The sequence below is a fragment of the Lethenteron reissneri genome, chromosome 22 (genome assembly GCF_015708825.2).
Source record: "Lethenteron reissneri isolate LAM-NWPU_2019-01 chromosome 22, ASM1570882v1, whole genome shotgun sequence".
In the NCBI taxonomy this organism is placed as follows: Eukaryota; Metazoa; Chordata; class Hyperoartia; order Petromyzontiformes; family Petromyzontidae; genus Lethenteron; species Lethenteron reissneri.
The window spans coordinates 2,156,949-2,178,237 of record NC_083800.1 but is presented as its reverse complement, the minus strand read 5'-3'; the positions used below and the strand labels follow the sequence as shown (position 1 = coordinate 2,178,237).

General features: G+C 46.2%; 1 protein-coding gene across 1 annotated transcript; it reads left to right on the top strand.

Moving 5' to 3' along the window:
• The first annotated feature begins 398 nt into the window (after positions 1 to 398).
• On the top strand, positions 399 to 14,779 carry LOC133345501 (putative aminopeptidase W07G4.4). The gene is made up of 17 exons (XM_061556282.1): positions 399 to 471; positions 2,228 to 2,269; positions 2,717 to 2,807; positions 4,738 to 4,803; positions 4,919 to 5,001; positions 5,319 to 5,427; positions 5,970 to 6,094; positions 6,918 to 7,017; positions 7,291 to 7,366; positions 8,407 to 8,492; positions 8,664 to 8,768; positions 9,485 to 9,560; positions 10,575 to 10,693; positions 11,567 to 11,650; positions 12,176 to 12,233; positions 12,443 to 12,624; positions 14,183 to 14,779. The coding sequence occupies exons 1-17, from the start codon at positions 458 to 460 to the stop codon at positions 14,315 to 14,317; spliced, it is 1,551 nt and encodes a 516-aa protein (XP_061412266.1). The 5' UTR covers positions 399 to 457; the 3' UTR covers positions 14,318 to 14,779.
• The last annotated feature ends 6,510 nt before the right edge of the window (positions 14,780 to 21,289 follow it).

Genomic DNA, 21,289 nt, shown 5'->3' with positions numbered 1-21,289 from the left:
CCACGCCCCCCCCCTCTACCTTAGCGAATCACAAAGCACCTTTCATTCATTGCGCACGTGACTCTTCCCCTCCCCCCTCAGCGCTAGCCAATCACAAGTCTGTCACGTGAGCACATGGGTCTCGAGCGCTTTCTTATTGGCTGAGCGGGGTTAAGTCACGCCCCTCCACTCGCCCCCCGCCCCCCACCCCCCGGGCCTATTGCGTATCCGCTGTACGAAGTGCAAAAGGCTCGTCGCGTATGCGCAGTAGGGATTCGCAACTCGCCACGGCGCATGTGCAGTGGGCGTTCTAGAAAATAGCGGGACGCCTTATCAGTTGTAGGGATTGTTAAACAGGGGGGGGGGGTTGCGCTTATCTGATGTATGGAATTAGATGGGCGTGGCCCATCTGAACTATAAAAGGAGGAGCCGTGCAGTGAACTCGACTTGCACACTCACTTGCGTGCGTGCTGGTGCAATGGAGGCTTTGTGGTGAGTGGTTGCACTTAGGCAAACATTAAACTGGTTCGGCTGCAAATAGTACGCGTTTCATTCGTCTTGGCTATGTATATTTTTTAAACAAATTAACCTGTTCGTGCGTATGCGTCGTGGTTGTCGGTAAGCGCTGTTTAATTTATTTATAGGTGTTACGAATCTTACGAGTTTAATTGGCCTTCATATATTCGATTATTATCCGCGGAAAGTTGATTCGTTTCGGGCTGGTCACGCACTCAATTGAGTTGCATACATATGGTCACACAGCTACGGGGTTATACGAGAGACTGACTCCAACTTTCCATACACTTTATACATCGTGTGAAATGTGGAGAATACTGTAATAGAATAGACTGCATCGCCTTCATGTGTATCTTTATCCTCCACATTAGTTTGTTACACTTAATGTAATGCTATATATATATATATAACATACTCGGTGTAATTTGCAGTGAACGTCACTTGTGTGTGTCTAAATTAATGTATCCAATTATTTATTTTCCAACTTGCTTCTCACCACATTACAAGCCACGACCAGGACTTGCGTAGACCGCGCGAAATTTAAATGTTAATAAGAAGCGGAAGGAATAGTGACGTAACAAGTTGATTTATGAAAACTGGCTCAAGCTAAGATTGCTCTGACGAACAGGACACTAGGTTGCATAATGAATGAAGCTCATCCCGAATAAAACAAAAGTCAAAATCGTAATCAATGAAAGAGAAAACCAAACTTGGCGTAATTAATAAATCTATTTTTGACGACTCAGTCTCACCGGACCCACCTGGCACTGATCACTGTCGTCATGTCGAATGTCCAGAAGAAACAAAACTTGTAAACTTTGATCAATGCATCGTGTAGAGCTCGTAGAGATGAATCGATCGCCGTGTCGTTCGCCTTCAACAGACATTAAATGACGCCTCATCGCAGATTACACGAGAGCCGGGGGCTTATGGGACCTCCGGGCTCTCTCCATAAGGTTAACATGTCTATTGCAGCTAAGCTCGCACATGAATGCAGATTTAACATGATCCTTAATCATAAGTGAAGGGTGGGCGCAAAGTCCAGTTACCCCTATCTTACGAGCTTCACTGGAATCCGAATGGTAAAGGGGTATAGGGACTTAGCGCCCACATTTTATACTGATGCATTTTGTCATTGGACACAGCAATGCTGTACTGTATAGGCTAGGGGAAAGGCCCTATGCTGATATGACTTTCCAGAGGAAGCGGCAGACTTTTTCGAAGAGAACGTGGTTCCCACTTCTCTATGGCTCTAGTTAACACAGTATTGGACTTGTTTCTGCCTTTGTGTGGGAGGTGGGTGGAGGGAGGTGTGTGAATTAGAGTATTATTTTGGTTTAAAATGTGTCGCCTGAAGGAAATAGGTTAGATGAGTTAATGCCAATGTGCAATTGATACGATTATATGAAAAGGAGGGAAAAAACCCAACACAACGCCTCTTATTTCCACTCGGGATATAATTATCTAACATCATCATAAGCAGCAACAGCAAACGGGTTCTGATGCAACAACATTTAAATACAGAGTTAAACTTAAGTTCACAAACGTGTCCAATGTTGACTTTGCAACTCGCAAAAAGTTCCCTTGCAGTGAGATACAGCTTTGCATGTGGTCTGGCGAGCAGTATAATTTATACAGCTCAAGCTTGTCGCAAAGGTTTTCCAAATGCCTGCAAGGTGGTAGTGGAGGGGGCCTTACTGCTGTGGTTTTGAAGTTTTTTTCTCTCTGGCAGGGCACTTAACATCGTCCATGTGACTACCATCAAAGATGACCGGTAAGAGTACGAATATTTATGCATGCCTCGTCGAGAAAGGATTATTTTTTATGGTCGACTCGTAAAAATAATTACCTTGGTGACACTTGTTGCAATTGCTGGCGTCCATTTTTAAAAACTGAAATGTCACCCGAGTTTGAGTCCCAGCCGTGGATATTATAGGTGTGGTACGGGCGTATATCTGATCATCTCATGGATTTTGGCTAAATTACCTCTGTGGTGTGCTAACATCAGCACCAGCAAGATAAAGGCTGTACAACCACCAACATTGAAGACTTTGCCTTAATGGATGCTCGCTGACGGAACTTCCCCTAAAAGTCCGTATGGCTATACGAGGATCATTGGCTGTGGGTGTGCATTTTAGGTGGCTGCATTAATAGCTGAAGTGTCTTGTGTGTAATGAGATGGCCTCATGTCTGTTCATCTCACATTCCTATCTATGTGCAGATTTGACGGGGTGGTGGTGGTGACGGATAATGTCACAAATCTGTCCGGTGATCTGCAGTGCATACAGGAAAAGCTGGCCGCCTATGTCAAGGTGTGGAGTCGTGTGCGAGTGTGCACCTGAGACGCACGATGCCCAAAGCTACGAATTAATTGACATGATTTAAGGAAAATTACCAATTTTTCCACGAGATCTGTGTGTTTGGTATAATGACAGAACATCGCATAAACAATGGTGAAGTGAAACGCAAAGCGAATAGATTTCCTTCGTAAGAATTGTGGTGTCTACGCAGAAAAAAACACGTCTGTCCAAAGGTCCTTTTGAGTTTAGACTTTTGGCAAGAAGGCAGGATAAATATTTTGTAGTCTGAATTTTTTTGTGAACTCTGCCTCCTTGTACAATCACAAAAAATTATCAAGTTGGCCAGAATTTTTTCACATCTTGCACAAATGAACGTAAGCACTTTCAGAGTTCTGGCACAAAGTCCGAGGACACGCTTGTTAAATTGTCCTAAATCACGAGTTGACTATTTAGGTTTCCTTTACTTTGTGGACCCTCTTTTTTTTATTGCCAAAGGTGTAATCGGGTGACTGAAGCTGTAAATTCTGTGGGACCCCTTCAGCTGGTTTGTCAAGATGACTTTTTCTAGCAAAACGCTGTTTTTTTCTGGAAGCTCATTTGTGTTTGAAGAATTTTAAAACAAACTTCTTCTGCCCGCTGTACAAATGCCAAACGCACAACAAAACAATCAGTTTACTGGCTTCTTAGACTCCTCTGGTCTGCAGCAGTCACGAGTTGTGTAAGGCCTAGTTTAAGGAAACTGTCATAGCTGATAAAATACTTCGGCACCAGTTGTTAGTTTACACATAATGATAAAATTCTTTATTTAAAACAAGTTGAGAGTCCATCGAGACCAAAAGTCTATTTGTCAAGAGAGACCTTGGTAAACAGGAAAATGCGTACAATGGTTATAAAATGGAATGGCATTTTGATGAATGCCGTATGAGCTAATACTTTAAAGTGTAGTGGGTGGCACCCTAATTTAGACTCTGACTACTTTATTTCAGTTGGCAAGGCCCATTGAGCTAAGCAGTTCATTTTTACAAGGATGACCACAGCCCAACCCCATCGGCATTGCCGGCAGTTACAGGACATTGCAGGGTGGAAATGTGCAAAGTAACGAGCAACAGCAAATTTTATTTCCACAACGTGCCAGAGCTTACTGCAAACAGGAAAAACGAATTTAAATAAAAAGCTGTGTAAAAGTTAATCCTATCGCAGACCTATGTACACAAACCATATAAACCGACTCGGACATAATGGAGCTTGGTTATAGCGTTGGCAATTTATTAATATTTTTGCTTCTTTATCAGCCGCCACGTGGTGTGCACATTTTCCTCTTCGAGTATGGAACGTTTAATGTAGTTAAGAATTTTTCAGTCTGAGTCGTGTCCTGTGGTCATTGGAGAGGGAGTTGCAACTTTGTCCAAAAGATTAAAAGTGAAGGCATATGTTGAGTTACATCATTAAAATAACGTTTAAGTTTATCGATCTTTATTTAAGTCTTCTCCGACAATCCATCCTCACAACTCCTACCTGGTCAAGGCCAGAACGTCAACGGCACGATATTGCGATGCATGCGTTTTTTTGGATGTGCAAATTGTGGGTGGGGGGGGGGGCAGTGTCCCAAGTTGAAAACTTTGGGAACCCCTGGTGTAACACTTCTGTTGAGCATCCACGCCTCCTGCTGGAACGCTTCTTTTCCTCAACGTACCTTTTGTGGTTCCAGACTCGGTGTTTTGTTTGCTTTCTAACTTCTCCCCGTACTTACAAATGAGCTCTGCGACTATGCTCATTTATAGTGGAAAAAAACTCCCCAGGTTTGTCCATAGAAATGCCTTCAAGGGAAACATAAAATTGACAGTTTTGGCCAATCTAATAATCTGTGCAATAATGCATGGTTGATAGTGATATCCTGATAATGTGACATTTGTCATACATGATTCATCTTGCATTGCCACAGGCGGATGCAGCTTTCTACAAGGAGGTGTCTGTGGTGCCCTGCCAGTGCTCCACGGAAAAGAGGCTGGTAATGATGTCACTGGGCTCACTTGCTCCCACGGTCACATTTTTGTTGCGGTTGAACCGAGTGCTCCCACTGACCATGAGACATTTACACTGTGTGCATTCTCCTTTTCTGCCAGATCTTCTCACCCACGGGACCCCTCAATCGGGACTATGACGACGTCCGTCGTTTTTCCGATGCTGCCTATTCCGGCATTGTGAGGTAATGCGTGGTGTGAAATTATGAGAAAAATTGTTTCGACATAAAACTACGTACACGTTTTAGTATACAGATTTTCACAAGTTAATATACCTCCACATGTCCTACATAGCTTTGGTGACGCACATTGTATGATTGTTTAAAATGCTTCTGTAATGTGCGTTTAGTGTTTTGTGGTGTAATTTTTATCCCAGCATTCAACATGCGGATCAAACTGCTGTCTATAATTATAATTCTTTTAATTATACATTGCATTGTGCTGTGGTTTCACCAACTGCTTTTTTTTGCTTTTGCTTCTCACCCCTATCGTCTCTCAACAGGGCCCTCAAAGCCGGCAGCAAGAAGCCCCTGCTGGTGCTGGTGCCCGACTCTAGATTTAATGATGCCCTGCTCGTGGGTGCCCTCGGGGCACTGCATGCACTCTATGTGGTGCGTTGCAACGCTCAATACCCTGCCCACCCTCCTGCTTCATCGCAACGACCTAATAGACACACGCTGCCCTTCCCGCCCGTCATTTAATATCGTCGGGGAAGAGGGCCATTTGACCCGACTGGCACGTAGCCTTTCTCTTACTCTTAGTTTTTTCGGTAAAGTCACGTAGGTAAAAAATGAAATAAAAATTAACAAAAATAAAATAATAAAAATCACGACGTTTCGGAGGCAACACAAGTCTCCGTCATCAGGTGGGACCGTCACTGTTAATTTCATTTTTTACTTACATGACTTTACCGAAAAAACTAAGAGTATGAATCCTTGCAGTCACGAAAGCTTCAAATTTAGCCTTTCTCTTGTTACTTTGCTGCGTCAAATTTATCCCTGGTTTTTTTTACTCGCAATGTAAAATTGGCCTGGTGTGGTCTGATCCACACCACCTTATTTTTTGTGCCACAATATGCTTGCTAACAACCACTTGTGGTCTGCACGCCTAAACACGGGACCCCCTATGTGTGCGTGGCTGTGGATCGTGACAGCCTATCGAGGTCCGAGAAGCCTTGCCCGAGAAGAAGAGCAAGGCAGAGCTGCTGGGTCTGTGGGTGCCAAGCGACGCGGAGGGACAACATCTTGTCAAGGTGGTCACGGCGCTGGAGAGTGGCAGGTGTGCATGTTAAGCATGGCCATTGTGGCCCAAGCCTTGCAATCCATTACCAATGTCAAAAAATGTAACACATCCATCAATAACACTTGCCGTATAAATAAAGTATAAATAACTAGGGGTTGTTCGGGGGCGCAGCCATTGATGCGGCGCCCCTCAACCATTTACTGCCTTCGGCCAGGAAAGTCACAAAAAAAATTGCACGAATGACGCATTCACGCAAGCACCCGATGCTTTGTTTTGAAGTTTTAAAATGAAGCCTCTTTGAATTGTATTATGTTTTAAATTGGATAATTTTATTTGTTCTGGAAGACTTTAATTGAAAAGGACATTCTGTGTGAATTTTCTCTCGTTAAGTCGATAGCCTTGCTGGGGGTTCAGTTCGATGCGGACTTTCACCTGTTTTGGGATTGTGGGATCGAGATCAGGCGACATAGAGCTGGCTATACGAGAAGACCGCCGTCGGCAGATCGATTCCAACATAATCGAACGTCTGTCCCTGTGCCGCCGTCGTTCATGCAGGGAGTGCGCAGGTTTACAGCGCCCCCTGTATGAAAACAACGGAAAGTGCAGCGTTCATCACAGATAGATAAAGTTGTGCGCTTATATAAGAGTATAGGAAATTACCCGAAACAGACATTTGCCCAAAATGTATGTAATATATAATTGATGTTTGGGGAAATGGTGCTCCATAGCACCTGTGCTTGAATTCCTGGGTGAGTGAAAATGCCTTGGAGGTAGTGTTGCTTGCCAACACGTGTCTGGTCGTCCTGCTGCTGCGGTTTGCCGTGCTGCCATTTGGTACTGGTGTTTGTGTGTCGTACAGGGTGGTGTACCGTGATATCGGTGGCTCTGACCCCGAGCGCATGGCAGCGCCAAAGGTGGCCGAGTACTTGGAAGCCATCTTCAAGGGCACGGCCGTCTTGGTGAGCCCCCATGCCCCGCAGCCCTGCGCGTTGCGTGTGACTACTTGCGCGACGCCGCCATTGACTGACATGTTTTTAAAGATCATGCCAGCGATGCACTATCGTGTTTGAAAACAACAAAACTTAATGGAAGTGAGAAAATAGTTTCTGCCTTGCAGGAAGTCAACGGTTCCTGTTTTTCATCTTTCGGAAATGTATCTATTTTTTTACTTCAAATGTGATGTTTCTACATCGTTTTGTCATTTAAATGTTTTCTTGATTTTTGAATTTCAGATGAAAGTCATCTCTGACCCTGATGTCTTCAAGAAAGAATTTCCATGCTTGGCTGCAGTCAACCGTTGTGCAAATGGTTAGTAACAAAAAACTAAAATATATCGACAGTCTCCAAACCATACTTGAGAATATGTGAATTCACTTTGAGTTGGGTGTTTGTTGTGAATTATTATTACACTTGTTTACCCAGAAAAGATTAGTCTCAAGGCAGCTTGCAGTGTGGGTTGATGTTGCTGCTGCGTAATCCCAAAGTAATAATTTGCAGGTGATTTTTCAGCATTTGGGATGTTTGGCCAATACCAGTTACACTTATTTATTTTTTAAATCTGTGAGGAAACCAGAGTCTGGAATCGAACCCAGAACCTTTTACTGCCCTTTACAGAAATTATGGAAAATTGCTTAAACAAGCAATGATTGATATATTTAATCACCGTTTACTAAATAATGCAGCCCTGGATGCTCGCGGCAGAATTGTAGATTAAATGAAATCATAGTGTAGAATAACTAATGGCGCTCGGAATGCAATCATCACATTGCGAAAGTAAAATTTTGCCGCAGGATAAGTAAAGTTGAACAAATAATGTTTAATGAGAAACCAGCTGCCAATGATGTGATTTAGAGTGAATTTGAGGTCAGGAATGTGTGGGTGTTGTTAATATTCGGTGTAGTAATGGTGCAGGAGTTGGCACATTGCTACGAACCCACTGACTTCCATGGGAAGGGGTGTGATATATCTACATCTCTCCTAGTGCTGCTCTAGGTCGGCTAAGTCTGGTGTGGGGTGTAAGCATCTCGACCTTAGTGGGATGCTTGTCCCAAACAGGATAACATCTAAGATCGTTGTCCAGGTTGGATTTGTATTATCTTCTAAATGCGACAACATCTCCAAGATTCTTTACAGACAGTGGGCCTATTTATTTCTAGGGAGCTGCAGTCAGTCATTGGCTGAGGTTTTGGATAGGGAGTTGATAGCACCCATGGTAGGGGGATGATGGGAGTTCCAGATTATTGGCGACGCAGAGGAGAATGAGTAACCTTCGTTACTTGAGCGAAGGCTCAATGCATTTTTTTGTTTCTGTGCCTGTGTCCGCTGCGTGTCGTCTTGGTATCCGCCAGCTGTTGAGCGCCACCGCGGGCGTGTGATCGAGCTGGAGTACACGGGCGAGGGAAACGTGGACAAGACCGTCTTCCTGGTTGGCAAGGTCTGCTTAAGCCCTCGTGTGAACAAACAGTCCGCAAAACGTGATTTCAACTCTACACGTGCAATTGAACGCCCGTCAGTCGCGGGCGGGTGGGCGGGGACTGAGGAGGCACTTGCGAATCACAGCAAGGTGGCATTTGTGCGATGGTCTCTTTTTTCCCCACTTGCGCAGGGCATCACCTACGACACCGGTGGGGCTGACATCAAGGCCGGCGGCCACATGGCCGGCATGCACCGCGACAAGTGTGGTGCGGCCGCCGTTGCTGGATTCTTTGAGGTGACCCGCACCTCCCCACGTGCACCCTTAACTTGGCGGTTCTCGCCCTGTGTGTCGCACTCCCCAAGGGGATGGGTGAAGAAAGCCTTTCGATAGGTGGGGGGGGGGTGGAGAGCGCAGATAGTCGCATCCCATGAATACCGCATACAAGACATTTTTAACGTGCGCGGGGAACGTCAGCACCATGTTGCGGCAACAAGACACATTTAATACGCAACAGGAACCAAATGCCTTATTAACATTGCGTTGACTAGTGGCGTGGACATGTGTGATCTATGTGTGTTTGTAACCTTAACCTTGGGGGCAATTTTGGGAGGGGGGGCTGGGGGGGATTGGCAGGGACCCCAGGGGTCTTTGGTAAGGGCCACAATACCACAAAGGTACGGTGGCCCCCCAACTTTTCTCTCAATTATATCGGTGTTATTTACATATTAGGACCCTTCATCCAGCAGTGGATTGACAAACGATAATATTTAATCGGTTCAGCATGTGACCCAGATATACTTTTTTGTTGTCCTTCTGCCACGCCTCTGATTTCACATGGTTGGCTATGGTATGGTACGAAAGAAGTTCAACATGTATGCAGACTTTTCCCTAGTCACACTCTTGTCGCCATCATTAACAAAGACAAAATGAACGGAAGTCTGTCGTCCGTTTGCCCACTGTCGATTGCTGAAGCAATGCCCTGCCCTCCCCCTTGCCTTTCTCCCGTGCAGATTCTGGCCAAGCTGAAACCCAAGAACATTCGTGTGGTGGGTGTCCTGGCAATGGTGAGGAACAGCGTTGGTTCAGGTGCGTATGCTGCCCCGCTGCCAATGCTCCTTCTCAATTGTTAAATTGGGAGTAATTTCATCAAACAAGATCGTGCTATATTACGCGTGTCGTTTAATGCATGCGAGTCGTCTAGAGGTTAATTAAAGCGGCAGCATTTACACTCAAATCTGACATCCTGAAGCATGCGTCTTGAGTGCGTGTGCCGATGGCTTTCCTTTAAAAAATCTCTTCAAAGCTCTTCACAAGGTTTTATTTGTAGTCGTTGAGCTCTGGATCAGGTGGTAGATGAATGGGCCTACTGTTGTGGCCTTGCAAAATCAGATGCTAACCATGACCGATGGTGGGCATCTGATTTTATAGATCAAGGCTGTCGATCTTTTCAGGTTGATACATTTAGCTGTACATTATAAAGTTGAATTAATTGAGTGTAAGGGCAACCGATCTTCTTTCCTGGTGAGATTCGTTTCTGCCATAGTAACATGGAATTTGTCGTCATTGGCTCAGGACTCATGACGATGACCACATGTTTAGCACTGATAATTTCTGGATGTGCTATTTCATTTATTTTCTTGAGTCTCAAGATTATTTTCCATGAGTCCTGCATTGATATATCGCCTTTGGCAAGAATAGAATACAATTTATATATTTGGCCAATTTGATATTTAGTAAGTGTTTTGGGTGTGGGGTGGGGGGAAACTGAAGTACCTGGAGAGAACCTACTCTCATGATAGGATAACTCTCAAAAGTCTTCACAGACATGGTCAGACGTGGTCATCTATCCACTTATTCTGATGCCATCTGGAGGCCACCTCGCTTTATGTTTAGTTTGTCCCCCCTCCCTGCACCTCCAATTAGCACGGTCGGCTACATATGGCGCAAAAGAAGTTCAACGTACATGGCATACAACCTGGGCGGGTTTGGGAATTTCACATATGTACCGGTTGCCAACGTTCGGCCCCCAAGGATTCGGATTACATTACAAGGTGTGCACCACGGCGTTTATCGTCGAGGCGACTGTTTGGTTGTGTGCAGACTGCTACGTGGCGGACGAGATCGTGACGTCGCGTGCGGGGAAGCGCGTGCGCGTGGGCAACACGGACGCGGAGGGGCGCATGGTGATGGCCGACCTTCTGTGCCTGCTCAAGGAGAAGGTGTGGATTTGACTCCACGTCTTGACCCAAGCATACAGTCATTGCAGCTTTAAAATGTCACTATAATGCAAAGGTTGTTTCTGTTTGGTATTTTTGATCTGCTATAATGAGTCGTTTTAGAAACTTTTTTTTTTTTGGTGAGGGTAGCCAAGAGATTCGGGTCAACTGGCTTTTGTGTTGGACTTTATTTTCAAGTGTCGAGGTTATAGTCTCAGCCCATTTAACCAATCATAAAAATACATTTGTTTGTGCACTTCATTTGGATAAATCCCATCTCTGGGAATTGAACATTTTAGTTTGGCATTCATATGAAAACCATTATTCTGTCGTAGAGGTGGGTGGGAAAGCAGCTCTGCCTGGCTCCCACTGCATGTATCAGAGGCCACATGAAGGGATTTCGGCAGTAATTCTCTGAGTGATATGTCAAGAGTTTACCTGCCAGCAATTGAGTGAATTATCACAAATTGGGGTTTGCCATTCAATTCAGGAATTTTTTTATTTTGTTTATACCTTCATAATTTGAAGTGTTTTTTTAACCTGCCTTCATAGTCCAAGTATAACATTAAACAGGACGAAAATTGGATATCTATTTGTCATCTGAAGATGCTGTACAGAAACCATGAACATGTTTATTTTATAGTGGCAGTCGGTCATAGGCAGGGGAAAAAAATACATCCTTTAACCTGGGCTTGAATTGCTGGGGAATTGTATATCAGCACATTATTTGTACATTTGATGTTAATTGGCATATTACACGTGTCTCTGAAGCTGTGCGCGATGGCCACCGTTTGCGTGCACTTTTACTGGACATCTGTGAAAAAGAGCTTCGCAGCTCGTCGGATTCCTCCAGTATAAACATTCTGCTTTCTCCAGGCGGTCAGCGCGGTGAACCCTGAGCTGTACACCATCGCCACCCTGACGGGGCACGCCATCCGTGCCGTGGGGCCCGAATACACCGTGAGTGCCGGTCGCCTGCCCCCACCAACAGCACCACTCGCTCAGCTGCCTGCTACCTCTACCCCCCCCCCCTCGCTACCAAGCCTGCTTGTGTGGGTTTATACGAATTAATTTCAAAAATCCCCGCATTCTGTGTGACAGATTGCGTTAATATGCACGTGTGTGTGTTTATACACACAGCCCTTTGTCGATACACTGCTGGATTAATGCCTCTCTACGCCATGTCGGTTGATGAGTTAATTGGCCATACTTTACCCCGCCGGTCAGTGCCGTTGGTGAAAGCAGGTGTACAAAATGTAGCACCACAGCTTATATCAATTCCCATGTACCACATTCGCACATCCTGGCACTATCCACGCTCGACCCTGCTTGGTTTCCGAGATCTGATGTGTCCTCTTTCCTTTGCACTTTTATTTATTCCAATCATGTGTCCTGCTCGTAGGTGTTTTTTTTAATGCATGTCTAATATTTTTCTTAATGTAGGGCTGTGATGCTGACCCCTAAACCTTGACCTGTTTATGACAGCTGATCATGGACAATGGACCGGCACGGGAGGCTGGGAATAGTCAGGAGTGGTTCAAAGGTAGGCCTCAAGTCCCCCTCTACTTGAAACCATTAATGATGAGAACACCTGGTTTAACCCTTGAAACGGTGATATTGCCACATGTACACTAATAATAGACACTACAAACACAAGGAGAAAATTATGATGACACTGTCCGAAATAAAAGCTAAATTGTCCGGCAAGTAAAATAACGGCGACCTTCCGTGACCCCCGACGTGTGTGACCAGTGGGCGAGCGCGTAGGCGATCCGTTCGAATTGTCCACCATCCGGCGCGAAGACTACGTCTTCCACGCTGGGAAGTCCGAGTACGAGGACGTCTTGCAGTGCAACAACCTCCCGTCGAGCGCCACCCCACGTGGACACCAGTCGCCCGCCGCCTTCCTCGTGCTCACGTCCGGGATGGACGCCGTGAGTATAACTCGCGGCATCTCCTCCGTTCCATGGCTGGTTTGGCACAAGCTGTGTTTCCTTGGCAGCCTGGCGCAGCTGAACCGATCCCAGAGCCAGACACCTGGCTTCTCATATGTATTTTCACAACCCATGCTGCACACAGCTGCGCTAAAAGCCACGGTGCTTGTGTGGCGACATCGCTCGACTGACTTCCCATACACTTGGCAGAGAGTTGCAAAAATAATAGATTTTCAGCTTCACTTCGTCAGACATTAAATATGAATTAAATGATATGAGGATGAACCTACATGGTCTGTCATCGATATTTTAATCATGATCTATGTCATGTTGTGAGTTGTGGTAGATGTCCTTTTAAAACATGACAGACATTCTACTGTCACTCACAGCATTCCAACACGTTACCTCAGATATTATCGAGTGTGAAAGAAGAACTGTACAAAGTATGTGCTGCATTATTCTATTGTCTCAACATGTTCAAACCCTTGCGTGGTATGAGACCTTTGTGATAACATCAATTCTAATCTCCTTCATCGCAGTCCAGTGGCCACTGCTTGCGTATGCTCACTTTCAGTCTGCAGAGTGCTGCACCAAAATAAACCGATTGCATGGGGACTCATTTTAAAGAAATACAAGCATTCTGAGCTTTGTGAGGAGAATGGGCGCGATGACCACCATGTAGGAAATACTTCACCGATGCTTCGTCATTTTCACTGCTTTCCAGTGGAAATGGATGGAACGATTTTTCCCTTTTGTCCCAGCTGCTCGGCGGACGTGCTCGTAATCTCAAAAGCGTGGGATTTTTGTGAAAAGCTTTTGACACGGGCGGTGTGATGCAGACGCTATTCTCATGATGGAATTTTAAAGCACAGCATTCTATGTCGCCTTGGGTCTGTTATGGTAGTTTTTCTGCTTCCTGTGTTGCCTAAATGCCATGTTATTCTCTCATTTTTGAAAGGGCGTTTGTTTTGCTGTCTGCCAATTGTTTTTTTTCTAACCACTTTGCCAATGTGCTACATCCAAGGGATGAATGGTAAAGGGCAGTGGTGCCTGACCCATGCCTCCTTAAAGTTCAGGTAGCCTAAATTGAGTACCTGATGCAGTACATCAATAAAATAGAGATGCAGGCAGTTAGAGTTGGGTGCTGGCCTCACCGGTTTTCCGTTAGATGCCATTGTAAGTGATCACCAGTGACACATCACCCGACATAACAGACTAAATAGGGTTTATGTGGTGGGGCGGAGTGGTGTTAAGAGCTGTTCACACAACTGCTTTGCGATGCTGGCCACCTGGATCGATTTCCTAGCAATGCTGCACATCGGGGGGGAGCAAGGGGTTAACTGAACCTACCGTGGGGCCTTCCCTCGGTCAATTTGGCATTTAATTGTACATTAGTGTGGCTGTATAACGAGCAGGACTGGGGGGTGGGGTCTACCTGGAAATGGTACTGGGCTCACTTCATGTATGAGGCTGACCTTCATAGGTGCTTGCCTAACAGCACTTGCCCATACAGTCTAATGCGGGTAGGCTACATTGCAATCTGTGTGTGTTCCATCAGCATGGGCTGGACTCTGAGAAGCCGCTGCGCTACTCCCACGTGGACATCGCGGGTTCGTCTGGACCCTTTCCTGGCACTCCTACGGGTGCACCTATAGTGGCCATGGCGGCGCACTTCCTGTTTAAACGACTGTGAAAAGCGGCAGTTTCAACCCAAAAGTCACCACTGCTGCTGCACACCTCATCCTCGCAACCACAATCTCTCCACTCCAGTCATCGCCCTCCCACCCCTGCCCCTCCACACGACCACCAAGCAAAACCAACCCCTTCTGTCAGGTGTTCACCGCTCGGTGGCTAGCGGTAAAACCTATTTTCGTATAACCAACGAGGTTGTCATTTAATCGGTTTGTGGAATTTTGGGTTTATTGAATTCTCGGTGGCATGTTTGCAATTTGTGGGACTTTTTTTTACCTGTTACCATGTTGGGATGCAGCCATATGTTTTGATTCCTTGACATGTGTGCGTGCCTTCTGCTGAGCACTTGATTTAATGCAATCCTACCTTGTTTAACCTCTATCATGTCATCCTTGAGGGTGTTTTGTAACCGATGTGACATTTTGAGTACAAATCGTTGACTAAAGCAGGTTTAAAAATGGAATTCAGTCACGGCTCCTTGTCTTTTTTTTTAGTTATTGGAATGTTTTGAAGTTTTTATATAAAAAATGCCATAGGCTAAAATTTAAGCCCCAATAATATTTACCAAAAGCATTTTTGGGTGCCTGGTTGGTCAAATGAGGATGCCAATTGTGCATCTGTTTGATTTATAGATTTTTAGTTTGAGACATTTTTCATTGTGGTCGACATACAGATGTCCCTAAAATGTTAAATTGTAAATTTAACGTTTCAACGAGAAATCTTACCAAATATTCTGTAAAGGTAATTGGCTAAATATCCGAAAGCGCAATGCACACACAATAGTACTTGAGACTCAAATCAAGCTGTTGTGGTTTATTGGAAGTGCAAACAAACATATCCCGGAGTCTTTATGGATTTTGGTTAATATGTTATGGATCTGTCATTTTTAAATACGATTTTAACATTTACAATGTATAAAGAGGAGTGGTGGCTCAGCGAACTTGGCAATTTAAGTTGAATTCCCAGCCACCACTCTGGGCAGTGGTGAGTGAACGAAGTCGCGTTTGCCGAACGGGTTCCGGTAACATCACGTGATGTTCACGCCATAACCGGACCACGCACCCAAGTACTTGATTCTGACCTCTGCATACCGGTGGCTGCTGAACCAAACTGATTTGAACCGATCTCACCTTCCTGAAACCCCATGACTGATAAGATATGGGGGAGGCTTTCATCCAGCAGTGGCTTGCCAAAACCTGAAAATTCTTGTTTGTAATGGAGCAATGCTGCCGCCTGGTGGACAAATGACCTTACTGCGTGACCAGGCAAGTCGTGAGCGAGCCGCTTTGAAAGCTACCGACCACTGGATGTGTCGCACTTGTTGCACTGCATCTACACCTGCATCTACACAAGCCATACGAAAGACGAAGAAGGCTGGAATGGGGTATTCACGCTGGCTCCCAGTGCCCCCACAATTTTGTTTGCACAAAAAATACCGGTTGAGAGTTAAATGTGTCCTGGAGTCTGGCTTCCTACATCCCAGCGAGCCTATTTAAGAAGCCTATTAACACATTGTTGGGGGCGCAGTTGTGGTTATTGGATTGTGCCGCTGTAACTACAGCGACCCGAGTTCGATTCCCGGCGAAAGCTGGCATCAGTGGATGAGTTATAACCTGTCCTGGGCCCCCCTTTCATCAACTCCTACTGACCAGTGCCATGGAGTATGGTCATATACTGCCCATGAGTGATGGTGCGGAGAGGGCTGTAATCTATCAGTGGATTGATTGAAGGGCTGACTATTATTAAATTGTTATCGGATGATGGAGGAATGCACAAGGAGCCCCGGGTGAGCGATTTTGTTGCTGCCTGCGGAATAAAGCGGCAGCCGAGTTGTGTGTTCAAGTGTCCCGCACGCGAGTATCCCTCCGCTGTCTGGGTGTGGCGGCTTTGTCGGTCTCGTTTATATCTAAATCCGCTCGAGCCACCTGTAAATCACGTCGCTTCTGTGTGGCCACCCCCACTGAATCCTTCCCTTCCCCTCTGAGAACAGGCGCTGCTCCATGAAGCTCTCTTCTGCTTGCTTGTTCTCTCATTCCCCGACATCTTTACTTGAAGCATTCCTTCCTGCCCAACGCTCCTTTCTTCTTCCTGCTGCTCGTCTCGAGCCGTGCCCTCTTTGTCCTGGGGACTTTCATACCAGAATTCCTATTATCTTTCTTACGCGACCCGTCCCTTTATAATTAGAGGGCCTTTTTTCTAGCAACGAAATAATACGTTTTGCCCCCTTTCTGGCAATAAAACAGGTGTTACTATTTTTCAGACACCAATTAGAGAACCTTTTGCAAGGCATCGTCTGCATTAACCACACACACTTGTGACAAAACATGCAAACACGCGTGGTGTTTTAACATCTTAACGCCTGTTTTATTGCCGGAAAGGACAACCTATTTCGTGCCTTTATCTTTAAATCTACGACTACTCCCCTTCCCGTGGGGCGCCATGACTAAAAACGTTAATTGCACAGTTTACATAAAAATGTGAACCTTATGGCGGGATCCCGGGGTCCTATAAGCCCCCGGCTCTCGCATAAACTGCATTGCGACGTCATTGTATGTTTGTTGAAGGCGAACGATACGGAAATCTATTCCTCTCGACGAGTTCTACACAATGCGCTAATCAAAGGTTACAAGTTTTCTGCGCATTCGTCCTTGCTGCTGCAGAATGATCCGTGCCAGGTGGGTCACGGCGTTTGTGCGCGGTGGGACGGAGTCGCCAAAAATGCATTCATTACGATTTTAGCTTCCGTTTATTCGGGATCCCAGGGTCCCGCCACAAGGTTCACATATCAATTTCGCTCCCCTGCGAAATTCCCAGCATCTGCCTCCTTCCGAGACTCGATTAAATTCTGTTGCAGTCTAGAACTCAATGGAAGATACTCAGTGACACCCCTCCCAAAATCCGCTCGATGTCTCTGAAGAATGGTGACAATAATCATGCTTCCGATGCTTGAGATGGCGAAATTGATAACACTAACAAACACATTGTCCCTGGGCAGTTAGTGTTATTTTCCTAATTGCTGATGCCTCAAAGTGCAGAAAATGTCTTATTCCCCACAAACTTTACTTTTGTGACCAGGACAGTGATGTTTTCAAATTTACATATTTTTCAATGAGAAAACGTGTGCATTTGTACCATTCCTTCACATAGTCCTGGTCACAAAAGCAAGTTTGTGGGGAATAGTGGCCATTTTAAAAATTATTTTTGGCATGAGCAATTAAAAAATAACACTTAATACCCAGGGACAAAAATCGTGTTACACAGTGTAATTGGTGATGATGCAGCTGCTGTTGATTGCTCGGTGCTGCTGATGGTTCTTGGCAGTGGTGATACGTGATCGAATTTAACGCTGATGGTATCGATGACTGGTATTGGTAATTGGGGAATGTTATGAATTCGTGGAAATGCTGCTGCTAATTGTTGCTGATTATGGCGGCTGTGATTCGTGATTGATGAAGGCTGCTGATGATTAGTTATGATAATTGTTGCGTCTGACGGGTTTAATGATAATTGGTTCAAATGACTATTCAGGATTATGGAGTTGCCGATGATAGCGACCCTGCTAAATGTAATGATTAGTTATAATTGTTGATGGTTTTTTATTATACATAATTGGTGCATCTCATGACAAACCTCAATGTAGCGGCTGATCATGCTGACCATTCCAAATGAGGTGATGACTGATAAATCAGGTGATGATTCACGTCACGGTGATGAGTTTTTTGTGGTGGTTATTATGATGATGCTGCTATTGATGATGCTGCTGTTACTGCTGCTACACCGAAGACCACCACGCGTTTCGTGTCCTTGGCAGTAGCAGAAGCACGCTGGCTCCACCACTCCCTTTGTTCTCTCTTCCTCCACCCACCCCTCCTCCTCCTCGCACCACCACGCTGTGTAATTGGGGTAATTCAGTCCGCGTGAGTAATTGCATTGACGCGGTACAAGTACAACGCGGAGATCAGCAATGCTCACCCAGTGATCCTTGTCGTTTCATTGTCACGACAGGGTGATTGGCAGAGTGCATCTTACCGGAATAGCATGTAGACCCTGAGTCAGCTTATTAAAAATCATAATCCGATTGTTAGCTGGCTTTAATAATAATACAAACCTGATCCCCTCCAAGATAATTATTTTTGCAATCAACCAAAGCACACAAAGTGTCAACTAATAACTGATGTGGTAGCCTTTGATATTATATTTATCCAAGAAAGGCTTTTCTGAGTCTCAAGGTAATGTTTTTGGGGTTTTCAGGAAGTATCCTACTGCAGTGGGACGTTTGTCCAATTCACATCACGTGGGAGGTGAATTGGACAAAGCGAAAGTCCACCACGCAAACGAGAGGGGGGTGGGGGGGCATAACACTCAGAACTCCACGGACGAATCCAACCTGCAAACGAACTCACTCCTGAGTGGACCAAATACATCCTCGCCCTGACTCCATTGTCCTGTGCTGGCGCCTCGTAACCATCACGGCAGTTGAAATAAATGCGACGGGACTGTCGAGGAATAACATCGCACGCCATCCACGCGTGCCGTTAATTACATACCCAATAGAGTTTATATATATTTTTTAATGTATGTCTCTTGTGGTGCATGGTGATATATTGCAACAACAATTGTCATTTAAATGCAATCGCATCCCAAGATGCCTCACGAGTCACAACAATGATCAATAACTACATCGGGATAAAAAAGCCTCCACAATTCAATTATGTCTCTACACGTAAATAAACACGTTTTAGTTCATCGTTGTATTGGGCCTTGCACACCGACAGCATGATGCAGCAACAGCTGTTGGAGGCAAGCAAGAACCCTGGACCGGTTTTTAATTATTTTGAATCTCGTCGGGAAGAGTTGGGGCTGGCTTAGCGAGAAACAGCCGAGGACGAGGAAACCTGGGCCCAACACCACCACCAACACCACCACCAACAACAACACTGCCACCACAACCAACAACACTACCACCACCACCAACAACACTGTCACCACCACCAACAACACTGTCACCACCACCAACAACACTGTCACCACCACCAACAGCACCACCAACAACACCAACAACACTACCACCAACAACAACACTACCACCACCACCAACAACACTGTCACCACCACCAACAACACTGTCACCACCACCAACAACACTACCACCACCACCACCACCACCAACAACACTGTCACCACCACCAACACTACCACGAGGAGCAAGGGGCCCATGGCGAACACAGGAGCCTGGAAGTCTGCCTCGTCGACTGCGGGAAGGGGAAAGGGCGCGGCCCTGAAATTGCTTGCCAAACACCCCCATCTATTCATAATCAACGTTTTTGGGTTTAGATCGCGTTATTTATAAATGTGTCGTAACCCTCCACCACCCGACACGGCCAATCAGTAAAAAAGTGTCACGTTGACAAAAGACAAATAGTTCACTGCTTTAGCCCACCGGTGTGTTGAGTACGACGTTTCGCTGGTAATTGCATCCAGCATCATCGGGCAATTCGCCAGAACGTTGATTATGAATAATATTGGTCGCGAAAGCCTACGTGTTAAACCCCCATCTATGTTAAAGGTGTTTTGGTCTACTCTTCCACGATTGCCAGACGTCCTTGGAGAGGTGGGATATTAGCCACACACTACCCCCCACCGCACGAGCAATGTGGTTTGCCCTCATACTGCTGGGTGGTCACAGGCGGAGGAGGGATTTAAGAAACGACCAAGACCATTGTTTCAGTACAACGGGCAGGTGCGTTCAGTTCCGCCGCGTGCTTCTCTTCGCCCGTGTAGTTGGGAGCACAGAGTTACGCAGCTGGGAATTGCGAGCTCATACTTGTAGGAACCCACCAGTTCCACCAGCCCACAGGGGATTATACTGGTAGGAACCTCCTGGTTACACCAGCCCACAGGGGATTATTGTGTCCGTCGTGCAGGGAGGGGCTGGGTGGGGAGTGGCTGGGTGGGGAGGGTGGGGAGGGGCTGGGGGCTGGGTGGTGAGGGTGGGGAGGGGCTGGGTGGTGAGGGTGGGGAGGGGCTGGGTGGTAAGGGTGGGGAGGGGCTGGGTGGTGAGGGTAGGGCTGGGTGGGGAGTGGGCTAATCACCCCGTGGTGCCCTTATACAACTCAACGTTTAACCTACTCACGCCGGCTTGTGCCCGCCCTCACAGTCGGGCATATTTGCGGAATACACCACGCCGCCGTTGACCCTGGCCATTGACCGAGCAACCCAACGTTCCTACCAGCTCCCTCCGCATGAATGTGTTTTAATCAGCTAGTAGATGCGTTTTAATCTATCTAGTAGAAGCCTCGCTGAGTCGAGAGACTTTGCTCTTCACCGGGATGTTTGCCCGACGAGTTTTCCCAGTAACGAGCGTTTGAGAGTGTGTGGGCGGATACCACCGTAAGTACCACGGCAGATTCGCCTGGCCTGTGAGCCTGGGATCATCATCAACCATGGTCAATCCACTGCTGGATGAATGCCCCACCAAGCCGCTTGCAGCTAACAATCCATCGATATACGCTGTGTGTATCTACATAGACACCAGGACCCTAAATGATCCCAGTACAAGCCGAGCGGCTGGGTGTGTGCGCGCATTACAGAGCGTCTGGTGTGTGTGTGTGTTTGTGTGTGCGCGAGCTCGCCAGTGGCCTGGGAATACCAGACGCTCTGAGCAGGTACGGTGAACCCTTTTGCAGAAGCCGCACACATCTGTGCCTTGCCCTTGCCTCTCCCAACCCTCCCTTGGGCCTAAAGAGCCCAACAATAGGAAGCGACGCTTTTGGCAGACGCACGCGCGCGCGCCTCAAGTGACATTCCGGTGCAATTCAAATGGGTCGCAAATCCCCGAAATCCTACTTTTCATACGTGGCCACAACTCTTGAGTAATGAATTTGATATTGGTGGATCGCAGAAGCTTAGCAGTCTTTTGAGCCTTCTTAGTGCTTGTGTCATGATTGAAAAATGACCCCAAGCCATATGCAGC